The 18,408-nt window shown below is 39.5% G+C and overlaps 2 protein-coding genes across 4 annotated transcripts in view; one reads left to right on the top strand and one right to left on the bottom strand.

Annotated features, from left to right (window-relative positions):
- The window catches only part of LOC138171503 (zinc finger protein 721-like), a 65,160-nt gene that overhangs the window by 12,623 nt on the left and 34,129 nt on the right, over window positions 1-18,408 (top strand). The window lies entirely within an intron of this gene.
- Window positions 5,053-16,150, bottom strand: LOC138171482 (zinc finger protein 665-like). 3 transcript variants are annotated; one of them, XM_069100984.1, is made up of 6 exons: window positions 16,012-16,057; window positions 15,521-15,624; window positions 13,005-13,138; window positions 10,447-10,573; window positions 9,841-9,939; window positions 5,053-8,073 (listed from the first exon to the last, which is right to left on the bottom strand). In XM_069100984.1, exons 3-6 carry the CDS (start codon window positions 13,023-13,025, stop codon window positions 6,098-6,100), a joined length of 2,223 nt encoding a protein of 740 aa, XP_068957085.1. In that variant the 5' UTR covers window positions 13,026-13,138; window positions 15,521-15,624; window positions 16,012-16,057; the 3' UTR covers window positions 5,053-6,097. The 3 variants fall into 3 exon arrangements, with proteins under 3 accessions (XP_068957085.1, XP_068957084.1, XP_068957086.1); XM_069100983.1 differs by lacking the exon at window positions 13,005-13,138 and having other exon boundaries at window positions 16,012-16,150; XM_069100985.1 differs by lacking the exon at window positions 16,012-16,057 and having other exon boundaries at window positions 13,005-13,073.

The raw sequence follows: 18,408 nt of genomic DNA, 5'->3' as shown, positions 1-18,408 counted from the left end.
ATATTAGGGGAGAGCATTATGACAATAGACATATCCAAAGGTAGAGTAGATTACTTCAGGAGTTAATGATTTGCCCAATATTGGTAGACCTAAGTGGTAGATGGATGGTCATAGTCAGCTAGGAATAAAAGATGTCACTTATGTAGCTTTAAGGTTTTCAAAGCACTTTACAAATATGTCCTTTTATGTTTAAACCTAGGGATGTAGGTGCTTTTATTATCTCCATTTTGCAGATGAGGAGACTGAGGCAGACAGAGCTCAAGTGACTTGCCCAGGATGACAACTTGCAAGTGTCTCAGGAGGGAGTTGAACTCGGGTCTTCCTGACTCCAGGTCCATTGTGTCATTTGCTGTATCACCTAGGGTAATCTTATGTAGGTACAATAATTGAACTGGATAACCTGTGAGGTCTTTCCCAACTTAGATTCTTTTAGTTGACTGTGAATGGTTAGACTAGGAAAATACTCAAATGGGAAAGCCCTACAGGCAAAGACAATGCATGGTAGAAGCAAAATGGGACGGCAAAATTGGGAGAATGGGTTAAACCTAACATGGAGATAGAAGATTTAGGAGGAAAAGTAGCTAAATACTGTAATTGGAAGAAAGGTTAGTAAGAGATTCTGGAGACTGGGCCAGAGAACCCCCTAGTCATGAGTTAGTACTGGAGGGGCCCCCCAGGATGCAACCTAGAGTCAAGTTGGCAATTCGTTTTTGTTATAGGTTGGTCTAGATGTCTACCAAGGTCATTTTTCTATTTTTAAATCCCATGAATTTGATTATGAATTTGAAGTTTTGACCACAATAGATCTTATTCTTCCAGAAAATGGAAGACCCTAAAGGAAGTAGTACAAGTGGATGGCAAAAAAAAAATTATGGTAATATAAAGTAACATGGAGAGATAGCAAACTGGTGGAATGTAATAATATTAGTACCATGCCATTAAAGCCCCTCCTTTCTGTTTTGTTATTGTCATTTCAGTTGTGTCCAACTCTGTGATCCCATTTGGGGTTTTCTTGGCAGAGACCAGAATAGTTTGTCATTTCTTTCTCTAGGGCATTGAATAGATGAGGAAACTGAGGCAAACAGGATTAATAACTTGCTCAGGGTCACACAGCTAGTGTCTGGGGCCCAATTTACTCAGGAAGATGAGTCTTCCGGACTCCAGGCCCAGCGCTTTCCACTGGACCACCTAACTGTGTGTCCTTTTTGTTAGCAACTGACAAACTTTTATAAAGAGGTTTGTTTGACTTTTATGAAGTGTTGTATCAATACATTTTTAAAAAAAAATAATGTCATGGATCAAAGACTGCAAGACATTCTTTCAAATGGAAAGGAATAGACATTCTACATCAAGTGAAAGCATATGTGAGACAGTAAGTAGGGTTTACCTCAGTTGTGTCTTTATCTGTCTTTATCTTGTACTTAAATCTCTTCATTACAGACTCTTCCTTGGTCATGGATATGGAACTGAATGTTTATGGAATGATAGGAGAAAGCCATGGCAGGTGGTGCATTTAAGATGGGATTTGTAGAATATGGCAATGACTGATGTGTGTGTAATCCCCAGATCACAGTGGGAAGGGAAGCATCATGATTATCCCCAACAAGTCAAAGGTCTGTGTGAACATGCCTAGAGAATTTCCCATTACCTTTCCACTTGGAGTTTTCAAGCAACTTATTTCCTTTTCCTTAGCAGAGTCAGGGCTTCAAAAGAAATGGATCAAAATGATGACCCCCATTGACCTTTCTCACTCAGGGCTTTTTTCAGCTTGAATTTCACTGGAGTACCTCAGGGTCAGCTTCTTTCCCATGTGCTAAGTTTAATACTCTCTTCATCTTGCCTTTAGGACCTGTCCTAAAGGACACATTTCCTACTGAACAAATAGGCTTTCATCTCCTGAAAGGAAAATTCACTCCATGCTAGCTCTTAGCTCTAGAAGATCTGAGTTTTAAGTAAAATTCAAAGACAGCTTAAGTTTACATTAGCCAACATTTTCATCATGTTAAAAGTTAGCCACATGGGGAAGCTAGGTGGAGAAGTGAATAGAGCAGCAGCTGTGGAGTCAGGAGGACCTGAGTTCAAATATGACCTCAGACACTTGACACACTTACTAGCTGTATGACCTTGGGCAAGTCACTTAACCCAATTGCCCTGCCTTCTCCTCTCCAAAAAAAAAAATGTTAGTTACACAAAGTGTGTCCTTTATGCAAAGTCCAATACTTTCAGAGTTTAGCTCATAAAATATTTGACTGTGGAGAGAGAAAAGAAGGGAAGAAAATAATGTCATAGTCAATACATTCAAAAGAATGTGTTCAAAAAGAAACCAACTAGTGTAATACCAACAGTAAAAGGCTGAGAAAAATAGGTTTTTAAATCATAAAATAATACTAGAATCAGGAATCCTAGAAGAAGTAATCTGCACCAAGGTAATGTGTAATATGAGTCAGTTAGTGGGATTTGCCATAACTATCTGCTTTTTACTCTGTTTGATATGCCAGATCACAAAACCTGGGGCACAAATGTGACAAATTTACCATTTTTTAAAGCACAGAGAAGAGGGTAGTATATTTATCCTTTTATCCTTTATTGGGTTGTTGAAAATTTTGAACTTAACTAGAAGCAAATAAATTGAGCGCTTCTATATATTCAGTGGACCAGAAAAAAAAGATCGTACATAGAAATGATACTCTCAATTATGTACAGCTTGCCTTTTTAAAAAAACAATATAATAAATTCAACATGTAACTTGTCTAAGTGCTTCAGCTTGTCTGTGCATCCATGTGACCTTCCATTCTTGTCTGTGCATTTTTAAAATGCTTTAATAACTCTTTTTTTTCCATTTCTTGTCTACTTTTCCCCTTTTATTTGGGAGGAATGTGCTTTTCATTTCTCTCTAATTCAATAAATTATTTTGGTTCTGTTCACTTCACTGATTAATACCAGTCTTTCCAGGTTTCTTTGAAACCATGATTTTTATTATTTTTAAAAAATTTACAAGTGAATTCTTTTTTAAAGTATTTATTTATTTATTTTTAGTTTTCAACATTCACTTCTGTTAAGTTTTAAAGTTTCTCTCACTCCCTCCCCAAGACACAGCATGCAATATATGGCTCTATACATACATTCCTATTAAACACAATTTCACATTAGTCATGTTGCATAGAAGAATTACAATGAATGGGACAGCCCATGAGAAAGAAAAAATAAAACAAAAAAGAAAATAGTCTTCTTTGCTCTGCATTTCATAGTTCTTTCTCTGGATGTGGATGACATTTATCTTCATGAGTCCTTTGGAATTGTTTTAGGTCCTTGCTATCATTTCTTTTACCTCAGTACTCCATTATCTTCATATTCAGCCATTTACCACTGATGGATTTGTCTTTAATTTCTAGTTCTTTTACTTCTTTGGAGAACAGCCTAATAGTGGTATTGCTGAGTCAAAAGGCTAACACAAGTTAGTGACATTTTGGGAATCATTCCAAATTGCTTTCCAGAATGGCTACACCATTTCATAGCTCAAACAATGAGTTGGTGTATTTTTCCAAACATTTTTCCATTGAACAATGTTCATTTTCCTTTTTTATCAACTTTGCCATTATGATGGTTGTGAGGTGGAACCTCAGTGTTGTTTCAATGAATGATTTGGAACATTTTTTCATATGGGTTTTGTGGCTTGGATTTATTTTTCTAAAAACTGTCTGTTCATAGCCTTTGACTACTTATGTATTGGGAAATTATTTTTGTTCATATATATTTGAATCAGTTTTTTGTGTATCTGTAATATGAGACCTTTATCAGAGAATTTTTTTCAGTTTTCTCTTCCCCACCCCCCGTACCCATTATCTCCATTGTAATTTTAATTATATTGGTTTTGTCTATGCAAAAGGTTTTTTTTAATTTTATGTAATCAGAATTATGTATTTTGCCTTCTATGATCCCTGCCCTTTGATCACTGTCTTTCCTTGATGTGACCTTTTATATTGAAGTCATATGTATTTGGAGCTTAGTTTTAAATATGTTGTAAGATATTTTTCTGTTCCTGACTTCTGTCAACTTGCTATCCAGTTTTTGTCCATGAGTCTACCCTTGATTTTGCATGTTTTGTATCAACCAATATGCTACTGTGTTCATTTGCCTTGTACATAGTACCTAATCTATTCCTTTGATGACCTCCCTATGTAACTGTTTATTGAATATTTTTGATAATTACTGCTTTGTAGTACAGTTTTGAGGTATTACACTGCTAGCTTTCATTCTTTCTATTCTTTTTAATTGTTTATTTTGATAAATTTAATGTTTATTTTTAGTTTACAACATTCATTTCCACAAGATTTTGAGTTACAAATTTTCTCCTCGTCTTTCCCCTACCCACCACCCCAAAACAGCTATCCCACTGAATACCTCCTCCCCTCCTATTTCTAATTTTAAAGGTTGACTTATAAAGGGCTGGTGCCAGAAACATTAGATATCCCCACATAACCATTTGGTGTGTCCAATTTTTTTTAATAAAACTTTTTCTTTTCAGCTTGGGTTTTTGTGTGAAATTTTGTTGTCATGGGGAAAGCTGTTGCCCTCATCCAGATATTGGTATTAAAGCAGCAACTTTGTTTACAACGTACTAATCAATGATCAAACCAAGTCAGTGCCTCCTTTGTGTCAGACACTATGCAGTTTTATTTCTTTACAAATGTTATCTCACTTAATCCAAGTTACAGGTATTTTAAGATAGAAGTATTTTATTTGACACAAGTTAGGAAGGGCCTAGAGATTATCTGGTCCAACTCATACTTGAATGGGAATATCAGATAGGTAATTATTCAACTACCACTTAAAACTATAGGCAGTGAGGAACCTGCTAAGCTCCCGGAGGCAGTCTAATACACTTCTGAACGACTCTATGGTCAGGATGATTTCTTCTAATATATTCCCTATTTGCTCCAATATGGGCCCCCAAAACCTTATCCTAGGGACCCTGTAAATCAGTATTCTATCAAAAATATCGCTTATAGTCCCCAAAATGTTCATGTTTACCATTAAGTCTGAAGACACTTTTAAAAAAAAGATATTTAATCAAATAGCATGGTAAATAATGCAATGATGCCCCCGTGCACACATGGGGCACATTTTCCCACAGGTTATCACAGTTGCAGTTGGCAAGAACACACAAAGAGAAAACATATAACAACAACAATAATAAATAATAACATTTATATAGCATTTATTGTGTGCCAGGCACTATACTAAAAATTTTACAGTTATGATCTCATTTGATTCTCACCACAATCCTGGGAGGGAGGTGCGGTTACAATCTGCATTTTACAGATGAAGCAGCCGAGGCAGACAGAAGTCACACCACAAGTGTCTGAGGCCAGATATGATCTCAGGTTTTCCTGAGCATAGACCCACCACTGTATCCACACATATGACGAAGAAATACATAAAAGATGTGTGTAGCAAATATTTGGCTAGGGAACACGTTAAGGGAAACACGTGTGGACATGTCTCATGTGAGGCCATGAGTCGCTCTGACTCACATCTCCAGCATTCTAGAATGGCTAACATTCTCTGGTGATTTAAACCAAATAGTTCTCTGCTGGGTGAAGTCTGCCCTCCACCATGCACCATACCACCTCCACTGGCTATCATTTCAAGCCTGGGCTGTGTTGTCTCTGACACCTTAGGGCAACAGAGGTGCACTCTGAACTTCAGTCAAGAAGAGCTACCTCTTATCTTCTTCCCATCTCCTGGAGTGCAGAGTTCAGAAGCCCTTCCCTGAAAAGGCCAAGTTGATGCCCTTATAGGGCACAACTTGGGATTATAACACACCACAACCATCTGCGGAACTAACAAGTCACTTAAATTCCCCCAGGCTTGTTTTCTCTTTTGAATCCTGGAGTCTGATGATGATTTCAGTCCATGGTAGCAGTTAACTATATGGCTTAGGGTGAGAAAACTCCTTATAGCTCCCGTTATAAGCCTGATCATTAGCCTCTTCCTGGTTGAGCATTTCTTACATAATGGCTCCCAAACTCCAACTGGAACTATGTGGCAGAATGAGATTTTAAGGCTCATCTTCCTCCTAAGACCCACTAAAATGTTAATTATGTTCAGAATGTTTCTCTATAGTTATTTTATGTGTGTTAAGGTTTCCCTTCTGGTTAAAGGCTCTTTCACATTTATAACAGATATTGAGTTTCGTTTCTGTATCTGTTATTACATCTTTATTAAGTTTTCCCTTCCGGATGAAAGCTTTCCCACATTTACTACACTGAAAGGGTCTCTCCCGATTATGATGGTAAGTTAGGCTTTCCTGATTGGTAAAGGCTTTCCCACAATCATTACATTTATAGGGTTTCTCTCCCGTGTGAATTCTTTTATGTCTCTTAAGGCTTCCCTTCTGGCGAAAGGCTTTCCCACATTCATTACATTCAAAGGGTTTCTCCCCAGTATGAGTAATTTTATGTAGTGTTAGGGATCTCTTCACACTGAATGATTTTCCACATTCATTACAGACATAAGGTTTCTCTCCAGTATGAACTCTCTTATGTATAATAAGGTTTGCTCTCGTGGTAAAAGCTTTATCACATTCATTGCACTGAAAAGTTTTTTTTCCTGTATGAAATACCTGGTGATTATTTAGGCTTTGATGACTGGTGAAAGCTTTTCCACAATCATTGCATTTATAGGGTTTCTCTCCAGTATGAATTCTCATATGTCTTTTAAGGTTTTCCATTGCAATAAAAGCTTTCCCACATTGATTACATATGTAGGGTTTTTCTCCAGAATGAGATCTCTTATGGCGTTTAAGGTTTGCCTTGTGGGTAAAGACTTTGCCACATTCATCACATTGAAAAGTTTTATCTCCAGCATGAAATAGTTGATGACGAATTAAGCTTTGATGATCAGTGTATGCTTTCCCACATTCATCACATTTATAGGGTTTCTCTCCAGTATGAGTCCTCTTATGTGTTTTAAGGTTTGTACACCACCTGAAGGCTTTCCCACATTCATTACATATATATGGTTTCTCTGCACTATGAACTCTCTTATGTCTATTGAGAGCTCTCCTCAGAATAAATGCCCTTCCACATTCATTACATTCAAAAGACATCTCACCTGTATGGATTCTCTCATGACTTTTAAGGTTTCCCTTGAGGCTAAAGGCTTTCCCACATTCATTACATATGTAAGGTTTTTCTCCACTATGCAGTTTCTTATGTACCCTAAGCGATGCGCGGTATCTGAAGCCTTTCCCACAGAGATTACATTCCAAATGGTTTTCTCTAGTATGACTTATTTGATGTGTCTTAAGGATTCCCCTCTGTCTAAAGCATTTACCACATTCGTTACATTTGTAGGGTTTCTCATTAGCATGCATTCTCTGATGTCTCATAAGACATGAGTAGTACCGGAAGGTTCTCCCACATGTATTGCATTTCAATTGTCTCTCTTTAGTGTGAATTATCTTATGTTTATTAAGGATTCCTTTTTTGCTGAAGGCTTTCCCACAATCATCACACCTATAGGGTTTTACTCCACTGTGATTTCTTTGATGAACAGTAAGGCATGAAGTGCTGCTGAAGGTTATGTTATATTCATTATACTTATGGAGTTTCCCTTGAGCATGTTTTTTATGGTAATGAATAACATTTGACTGGTAATTGAAAGGCTTTCTGCATTTACTATCCTTACAAAGTTTTTTCCCAATGGAAATTCTCTTATGTTTAAATGGATCTAAAACTTGTTTTAAGTTCTTTCCAAGTGTATCACATTTATAGAGACTTTCTCCTACAAGAACTCTCTGTTGAGGAATGACAACTGACCTCAAGATAAGCTTTCTCCCAAATATAGTACATTCACTAGAAGATTCATTAGTGATTTCTTCCTCCCTACACTGCATCTCTTGCTTTTCCTTCTGCCTATCTAACTCAACATCACGAGCCCAAATTTCTTCCAAAGTAGTTTGCCAGGGGCCATTCTTTGTAAGTATGCCTTGGAAAGTTTCTCTCACAAAAATATCCTGCTTTAAAGTCGGCTCCTTGATTTCACATCTTGTCTTCTGATTAAGGGAACCTGAAAGCAACACAAACATGTAAATAACCATTATCGTCTGTGGTAGAAGAAAGCAAAGGGATTTATACTGTCTAGATTCTTTTACTTCAAAGACAATGATGATTAACCTGAAAAAAGTTGAACAATCACTGTGACCAAGAAACTGAAGCCCAACATAATTAAGAAAATAATATATCAAAGTAACTAGCTGCCCAAGATTCAGTGAATTACATTCCAGGGTACTGAAAGCATTTATAAATGTCATCAGAATATCCTGATTCATAATAGCTGGGGAAAAGTCTCCCTCTTCAGAAAGAAGAAACAGATTAATTTTGTAAACTAAAGACTGATAAGCGACAAGGTAATCTCCAGAGAAATTCAGGGGAAAGACTATCAAACCAATAATCACTTAGTAATAAAGTATTTGCCATACCAGTCAAACTACCAAAAGATTACTTTAAAGAGCTACAAAAAATAATAATATAGTTCATCTGCAGGAACAAAAACCCAAAAATCTAAAGGGAAATTTTTTAAATGTGGAAAGGAGGGGAGCCTAGCAATACTGGTTCTCAAACTATACTACAAAATGCAAATCATCAAAACTATTTGATACTGGTTACAATAAAGAGAAGCTAATGAGTGAAACATAAGATATTCAACATACAGAATCAAATGAACCTAGTAGATCCAAATACCTCAATTGCTAGAGTAAAAGCTCACTATTTGGGGCAAAAGTACTATGCTGGAAAAACTAGGAAGTCTGAGCAGAAACTAGGGTTAGAACACTTTACACCAAGATAAGGTCCAAATGGATACATAGATTAAATATAAAAGGTCATATTCTAAACAAATATGAGGACATAGGAATAAATTTACTTTTCCTATACCTGGATGAGAGAAGAGTTCATGATTAAACAAGGGATTAAAAAGAGGATCAGAGAACATAAAACAGACAACTTTAATCACATATGTTTTTGCACAAATAAAACCAATGCAGCTACAATTAGAAGGGAACCAAGTAACTAGCAAAAAATATTTGCAGCATTTCCCTCTTCTAATCAGCCCTTCGCACTATGTTCTCTAGCATCACATCCCAATATATGTCTTTCTGAGAAAGTTCCAAGAGCCCCCATTCCTCCATGTGAAGTTAACTTTCTCACAGCATTAATTTCATCATACTACCTCCCTACTAAAAACATAATGGTTGTATTATTCCAATGCACTTAAACTACAGGATAATTCAGTTCCTTAAAGGAAGTTGCACAAGGACCCCACAAAGCATCTCCTGTTGGAGTCAAACAAATATCTCTCTTGCCTGGCCTGCCTTTCACATGATGCTTCTCCAGACAAGAATGCCTCCTCTTTTCCTCTCTACTTCATCAAATTCCAACTTGGTCCTCTGAATATTTACCGATTTCTTAATAAACCTTTATCAAATCACTCATCCTTAATTACCTGTTCCTTTGAACTCTCAAAGTACTACTAGTGGTAATACTATGTTGCATATACTCAGGTTACTTTCTGAGAAAACCTATTGTTTGGAAAGTCCTCATTATCTTGACTAAAAAACTGTCATATAGCCAACAAGACTGTCAACATCTCACTTTAACAGAAAACTCACTGCCCTGTGAGGATATCACACATCTTCCTTCCCTCTTCATTCCTCTCATACACTATGACACAGCCATTCTCAAAAGGCCTAAGGAAAGCTCCATTTCCAACCCCTTTACTCACTGGCTGGGATGATGTTTATTGTGTTTCCCATCTGTTTATTTTTCATGCACTCACCTAGGAAAGTGCTAATCAGGACTCCTCCCTCTGCAATCCATGGGGCTTCCATTCTTTCCATCTGGGAAATCACATTTGGTGTAGAAATGGGAAGGCCTCCTTATTAGAAAATAAATGATAAAATGATCAGATCAGAGAGAAAATCCAGAATTCAATCTTACCCTCTTGCTCATTAGGTAATTGAAAGCATGCTGCCATGACCCAGACCACAGCATATCCTCCCACAAAACACAAAGGACGGGTCACTGGCCCAGGGGAAATTACTTCATCCCATTTGTTCCTAGGAAGATAATAAACCTTTCGTGTTTTCAGGCATCTACACTGGGTCTTTGGCAAAGGCTCTTTGACCTGAATGAAGTACAGCCTTAGGAGAAATCCAATAAAACTACCTCTTTCCCATGGTATAACACAAACACCTTTGATTTAAGTAAATAGAGCAGAAACACCAGTGACCCTGGGTACCAAACAAATCACTCCCCATCACATGCATTCTGAACATCACCCCTCCATGAGAAGGGAAACACTTCAGGCATCAGTCAGCCAAGAGGAAATGCAAAGACAGCCCCAGGGAACCTGATAATCTGGCTGGGGGAGAGCAGACCTTACCAAGGGAGACAAAATTCTCGTAGTTCTCCAGCATCACATCCCAATACATGTCCTTCTGAGAAGGTTCCAAGAGTCCCCATTCCTCCCAGGTGAAGTCCACAGCCACATCTTGGAATGTCAGTGGTATCTGAAACAGCAAACAAGACACCTGCTCACTTGGGGACCAGCCCTCACAGGGAATATGAGAAAGCCATGGAGCTGGAAGAATGTAAGGGCCCTGTTTCTCAAAGCATGAAGGGTTTTAAATATTCCATTTTTACTATTTCTGAAGGGCTTAATTACTTCACTTTATACGAACTCCATATCATAAAAACATTTACCACTCAAAGTCAGCCTTACAAGGGAACCCAAGTGAATCATCCATATTACCTGAAAACTCCCAAATTGCACAACTGATGCGATCAATTGAGGGCAATAACATCCCTGGCCCCCTTCTGGGTTTGCAAATGTTACAAATATGATCAGGTCTTCACAGACCACACACTTGTTAGTGAAGCATAGATAATGTCTTATCATCTTGAGTATCAGAATTTAGGGGCCTTGGCTAATATTTTCATATTAATGAATAAACTTGCAACCTCATCCCCATCATAAAGATAACACCTCCTTTATAGTCTTGTTGTGAGGATCAAGGGCTGGGGATCAGCACTGGCCTGTGATTTTGCTCCTACAAGGAGCAACCTAGCAAGAAAATTCCCTCTATCAATTCAGATCAGTTCCTTTCCTGGAGCTATAATCGCCCTACACTACTAAATGGTTAAGTGACTTATCCAGGAAGAGGGCTAACTTTGACTAGAACCTCCCATGGTCTAGCCAGAAGCATCTAGCCTTTCCCAGAAGCTCACAATGCTTCTTACAATACAGTTCCCTCAGATAATATGCACTGTATACTCTGTTCTCCTGTTCTGCCTTCAAGTTACCTTTATGAATTTAAATCATCTGGCCCAGAAGAACCATCTGCTTGGGGGCTGAGAGAGCTGGCAAGTGTGACTGCTGAGTCCTAGTCAATGATAGCTGAAAGTTTATGAAAAATGGAAGAGGAACTACCCATTGAGACAATAGCAAATATTGTCCTGATTCACACAAAATGGGAAAAGAACAGAATCTGCAAAATAAATGGCACTATATAGAGTATATAATAAAGACTTGTTCTATAAATTGGTTAATTTTATTAAATTTTTTTCCATCTAGTTTATTCTTTATTATATAATATAAGGGATAGCTCTTTGGGAAGGGCTGGGTGAGACACAAGGGGAAATGTAAGCAATACAGAAACAAAAGATACTGGTAAAAATTCAATTTAAAAGATCAGAGAAAATGGGAGAGGAACCACAATATTAGAGAAAGGCAAATAGTGCCCTGATTTACAAAAAAGGGTATATATAACCAAAAGCTATCCCCCCAACAGATAAGTAGTTAAAATTCTCAAAAAAAATGCAAACTTAACAACTATGTGAAAGAATTCTCTAAATCACAAATAATAACAGAAATGCAACTTAAAACAAACCTGAGGCTATACCTCACACTCTGCAAATTGGCAAAGATGACAAAAGCTAGGAATAATCAGTGTTGGAGGGGCTGGGGGAGATAGCCACACTAGTGTTTTGTTGGAACTATGAATCAGTACGACCATTTTGGAAAGCTATTTGTAGCAGCACCTTTTGTGATGGCAAAGCTGTGGAAACAAAATAGATTCCCATAGATTGGAGAATGGCTAAACAAATTACGGTGCATGAATATCATGGAACATTACTGTTCTCTAAGAAATTTAAAATGTGATGAATGCAGAGAAGCATGGAAAGATCGACATGAACTGAAGCCAAGAAAACAATAGACAAGATATACACTAAAATAACATACACAATAAATGATATATACAATAATATAAATGGCAAGAACCACAAAAAGGAAGGATGTTGCACGATTAAATAGAAATTTTTTCCATGGCTGGAAAGAAGAGCTGTGAGAATACAACCCAACCCCTTTGCGAGGTAGGAGATTCACAAATGCTGGGACATTGCATATGTTTACAAACTTTTAAAATATATTAGTTATACTGATTTTTTTAACCTTCTCTTCTTTATCTTAAAAAAATATTATTTGTTATAAGGGATGGCTCTTGGAAGGGGAATACAGTAAAAAATAAAATATATCGATATAAATTTACTTTAAAAAAAAAAAAGCTTTGCTGAAATCCAGGTAACCTCTATCTAGGACACTCCCTTCATCATTAGAGTAGTATCTCTACCCCTTCTCTCTACTCACAAGACTATTAACTTAGTTCCAGTCCTAATAGTGTCCCTAACTCAAGTCTCTCTTCCCTCCAGTCCAGTCTACACACTGAGGACATTGGAATGATCACTCCCTATTCCTGCAAGTTATACCTCTTACAACTCGGCTGAAGATCCCATTATTTTCTCTGATGGATACATCCTACTGCTGATTCATAGTGAGCCTCCAATCCACTGATGCTCCCCACACCCAGTCTTTGGGAGACCAGAACTAATAAGATGAAATTCAAGAGGGATGAATGTAGTCACAAAAGGGGCCTCACTTACCATGAAAAGAGTCCTTCCCATTTGCTACCTGACAAGTTGTTTGTCTGGCAGGTTCTTGAAGTTTTATACCTATGTACAAAAAATTCAGCTTCACAGGTGTAAGTCTGTGTAGGCATAGTAAGACAGTCATTGTTCTAAAAAAAAAAAACCGGGAATTTTATTGAAGGGGTGGCCACTAGGAATTGGCAACAGGACATAGCAGCCAGAAAATCTAGTTTCTAGGCTGTATTCAGAAAGGTATAGCCTCCAGGAATAGGGAAGGGATAAACCCACTATATTCTGCCCTTCTGCAAGAGAGCTTCATTTGGGAAGTTTAAGAAGGTCATTGATAAGCTGGAGGGTGTCCTAACGAGGGCGACCATGATGGTGAAGGACCCTGAATCAATGTCCTGTGAATCAGGTGAAGGAAATGGGTCTGTTTAAACTAGAGAAAAGAAGACTCAAGAGTGACACAATAGGTGTCTTCTGGTATTTGAAGCCCCCTTGGATGAGGGATTGGGACAAAACCAGGGACACAATGGCAAGAACGGGCAAAAACGGGATCTCAGGAAAAACACTCTAACAATGAGAGGTGTACATGAGTGGGATGGGCTTCCTCAAGAGCCTTGGGAGTCCTCCAACAGAAGCTGGATGACCACTTGCAATTTTATATTGTACTGTGCTGTATGTGTTATAGTGGGGTCCACTGTGCTAAATATTCAGAACACAAAGAAAGGCAAAAACAACAACCACTCCCTGCCCTTTAGGAACTCATAGTCCAAAGGGTGTATGAGTTGGAATAGATGGCCAATGAGGTCCTTCCAATTTTCAAATTCCGTTGTTTTCTCATCTGCATCAATTCATACAAATCTTCCAATGTTTCTCCAAAAGCTTCATGCTCTTCATGGCTAATCAGACAATATTCCTTCACATGCCACAATTTATTCAGTCATTTCCCAACCAATAAGAACACACCTCGTTTCCAATTCTTTGCTACCACAAAGAGAGAAGAAGTAATACGAATATTTGGGCAGATGGGGATCTTCTTTCTCTATCTAAATGCTTAAAGATGCAGGGGTAGAAAGAGGGGCATTGGGTCAAAGGGTTAGGGCATGAGTTTTTAACCAGACACAATGAAGACAATGTCATAAAAGGCAAAATAAATTACTTGTATTCAACAAGAGTAAAATGCTTTTTGTAATAAAATACTTATGTGTAGACTAAGAAGCGGCACAGTGGTACTGGGGTAAGAGTATTTGCTCTGGAGTCAAAGCCCTGGTTCAAATTCCACCTCTGAGGCTTGGGCACGTCACTTATTTTCCTTGAGCCTCAGTTTCCTCAACTGTAAATTGAGAGGCTTGGGCATGGCCTCTGAGGTCCCTTTTAGCTCAAGATCTCTGATCCTAAATATATAGATAAGAAAAACTCTCTGCAGAGTAGATGACAAAATTTTGACATATAAAGTCTACAAAGAATTCGTCCAAATCCCCTGTTCCCAGTGGAGAAGTGGGAAAGGATATCAAGAAGACATTCTAAAAGATTTAAAGCAGATATTCAAGAACCATCCAAAAAGTACCAGCTTGTTAGGGCTCATAATCCAACAAATGCAAACTCTGCCCTTTCTGTTCACACCTACCAAACTGCCAAAGATGAACAATTTAGTGTTTGAGGGGATAAGAAAACATTGGCAAATGTTCCCTGGCCCTGGAGCTGCAAGTTGGTGCAACCATTTGAGAAAACACTTTGGAATTCACCAAGAAAAGTTACCAAGTTCTTCACACTCTCCGACCCAGTCGGCTGGTCCCACAATTTGGTTGGTTGCTTTTTACCCTCAAGGAGTTTACTGACAAAATGAAAAAATCTATATGCAAGAAAAACTGTAGCAGTGATATCTGCAATAACAACAAAAAAAGGCAATGATATTTCCAAAGAACCGAGTGGTTTCTGTGATCTAAGAAATGACAAGTAGGAAGATTTCAAAGAAAGAGAGGAAGATTTATAAGAAGTAGAATGGAGTGAACGGGAAGGAGTCATGAGAGAAATACACACAATTACTACAGCAACATGAATAAAAATCACTTTAAATGACAATATAAATCATGGCTTGGAGTCGGAAGACCTGAATTCAAATTCTGACTCCACCAGTTACTGTGCGACCTTTGGCAGATCACCTCAGCCTGTTTCCTCATCTATTGCAGCGGCTGGACTATGTAACTGACAGACTTGTAATGTTCCTCTTAGCTCTAAATCGATTGATGAATACTGGACAATATTGCTACTAACTTATAAAGTAAAACCACTCCCACTTTTAGCAGAAAACTGCTGAAGGATAAGGCTTCCTGAATTAAAAAATTAGGGGGCTGGATGACATTCCTTCTAGCTCAAAAAAATTTGTGAACTCTATATTGTCTGTCAAAACTGCCCAAGTCTTTGGGGGTACAAAAAGGAGCTCGGGCCCCGCAGGCAGAAGGCAAAGAGAAGTGTCCGTGCTCTGAGAAAAGGATGGCATTTCAGGAAAGAGGAAGCCTTTAACTCACCTGGGACCTGGCTGTTGGGAGCACTGACGTCATTCCCTCCTTCTCTCCCCCTCCCTTCACCTTCCCAGGGAAAGAGCAGAGCAGGGGGTATCGTAAAGCCAGACCTAAAGGATGAGAAGGAAGTCAGGAAGGAGACCCGTCCTCCCGCGTAGTTCCCAAACTAATAGAGTGTATGTGCGTGTTCAGGGGTGTGCGTGTGTGCAGGTGTTGTGTAGGTGCGCACCAGCACACATGCACACCCCTGCGCGCACGTACACACCCCTGCACATACACATACACACCTACAGAACACCTGCACACATGCTCACCCCTGCGAACATGTACACACCACTCCACACACGCATGCATACCTCTGCACGCACACATACACACCCCTGCACACACATACACATCTATCCAACACCTGCACACACGCGCACCCCCGCGTGCACAGACACGAATGCGCAGCCACACACACACACACACACACACACACAAAATCCCCGACTCACCCACAAGCACAAAGACCCGCCAAGAACTAAAAGCAGGAATAATCAAACCCTTCCTCTGCCTCACTTCAAGAACTGAGGGTGCGCAGAGCTCGCCCTGAACTACATTTCCCACAATTCCCCGGATCCCGTCCAATCAGGGCTCGAAAAGGCGGGACCGCCTTCGACTTTTATCTTAGAAGCGAGGCTGGAAAATGGCCGCCCCGGGCGCACTGTGCGCCGTCCCTTCTCTTTCAGAAAGTCTTGGCCGAGTTAACCACGTCTCCGTGGAAGTGGGCCCCTTTAAGTTTACTTGTGACAGAGGAAGGGTCTTGTTGTTTTAATTTTTGGAGCGGGTCACGTGATACTGAGTGAGTCTTTTAAAAAAGACGAAATTACGTGAAAGAAGTAGATCAAATGACGCAGGTAGTTTCGACTGCGCAGCCAATACAAAGAGGCTGCTCCCACCACGTGGTAGGCCGAGGCGGCCGTCCACGCATTTGTCACTTCTGTCTGCCAGTGGCCGGTTCTTCCTTCCTTCTTCCCCACCCTGTAACCCCGCCCTAAGTTTCCTGGGCATGCGTCAACCTTTTCTTTGCAGGTGACAGCCCAGTGTCGTTCGGTGTAGGTTACACTGTGAAATACTTTACATTTTTTATAAGGGGAATCTTTTTCTTTTTTTACTAGAAACAATCGAAACAGAAAGACCCACAGAAAATTAAGATGAGGAGCGGGAGCCTAGTGCGTTGTGCTACCGGTGCCGCTTGTCGCTTGGAGAGCAGGCGGCTCTGGCTCTAGGCCCGCCTCCGACGCGGGCGCGCAGAGTCCCCTGAAAGCCGCTTTCACCCCGAGCTTCAGGCAGGTGTGCAGAGCGCCCCCTGGTGGGGTGGGTCTGCGTGCAGGCTCTGCCTGTGCCCGTGGCAGCCCGGGGCCAGCCCGACCCTGCTATGCATCAGAAGGACTCCGCACAACCCCGGGTGCAGTCATGGTCCCGACCAGGCCCCTGTGAAAGGGGACTCTCCCTGACCCCGTTTGGGTTAATTTTTTTTTTCAAGGATCCTGGAGAATTTTGCTGTTTCCTTCTCCAGCTTATTTTAAAGATGAGGAAACTGAGGCACACAAGGTTAAATGACTTGCTTGGGGTCACACAGCTAATAAATGTTTGAGGCCGGATGAACTCAGGAAGATAGTCTCTATTCACTATGCTCCGTAGCGGCCTATATACACTCTCAGTTGGATATAGAAATCTACCTTACACTACTGGGAAGTAAGATGGGAAAGGGACAAGAAAAATGGGGTTGGGAGAGGCGGGGAGATGTGATAGAAGGGAGGGTGGAGTGAAAGGAGCGGTGGTCAGGAGTAAAATAGACTTGAAGAGAGAAAGGGTAAAAGAGAGAGAGAAAAGAAGAAATTAAAGGTGAAGGGAAATATAATTAGTTATGATAACAGTGAATATGGATAGGATGAACTCACCCATAAAATGGAAGCAGAGAGCAGTGGATTAGAAACCGAGAATCCTACAATATGTTTGCGCAAAACACTAAACAGAAATAACAACACAGAGTTAAAATAAAAGGCAGGAGCAGTATCTATTTTTTTTTTTTTTAAGCAATCGGGGTTAAGTAACTTGCTCAAGGTTACAAGGCCAATTATTTCTGGGTGTGGTGCTGAGTGTCTGAGCCCGGGATTCGATCTCCAGGTCCTCCCAACACTGGAGCCAGTGCAGGAGCAGAATCTATTGTTCTTTAGCTAAGATTTTAAAAAGGCAGGAGTAGAATCATGGTATCAGACAAAGCAAAACCAAAAATGGACCTAATTAAGAGAGATAAGCAGGGAAAGTACCTTTAGGTACCATAGACAGTGAACTAATATCCATGTCAAATATATATGCACCAAATGGCAGAGTATCCAGATTCTTAAAAGAAAAATTAAATGAGGTACAGGAGAAATTAGAAAGTAAAACTATAATAGTGGGGGATTTCTGAAATGAATAGAATTTCAGAAAAGTTAGATATGATAATCCTCTGGACAAAACTGAATGGGAATAGAAAAGATATACCTTTAACTCAGCTGTACATAGCAACTTCACAAAAATTGACCATGTATTAGGGCATAAAAACCTCACAACCAAATGCAGAAAAACGAAATATTAAATGTACCCTTTTATATTCAACGAGGGGCATTGAAAAGATAGATTAAAAACTAATTGAAAATTAAATAATTCTAAAGAATGAATGGGGGGTGGCCAGGTAGCACAGCAAGTAAGAGCACCGGCTCCAGTGTTGAGAAGACCTGGAGATCGAATCCCGGGCTCAGACACTTAGCACCCACCCAGAAACACCTGGCCCTGTAACCTTGAGCAAGTTACTTAACCCCAATTGCTTAGGGGTGGCCAGGTGGCTCAGTGAGTAAGAGCACTGG

Source organism: Petaurus breviceps, unplaced genomic scaffold (genome assembly GCF_028583685.1).
Source record: "Petaurus breviceps papuanus isolate PSGF00001 unplaced genomic scaffold, PetGlider_PUasm1.0 446, whole genome shotgun sequence".
In the NCBI taxonomy this organism is placed as follows: Eukaryota; Metazoa; Chordata; class Mammalia; order Diprotodontia; family Petauridae; genus Petaurus; species Petaurus breviceps.
This window is presented reverse-complemented; position numbering and strand designations above follow the sequence as displayed.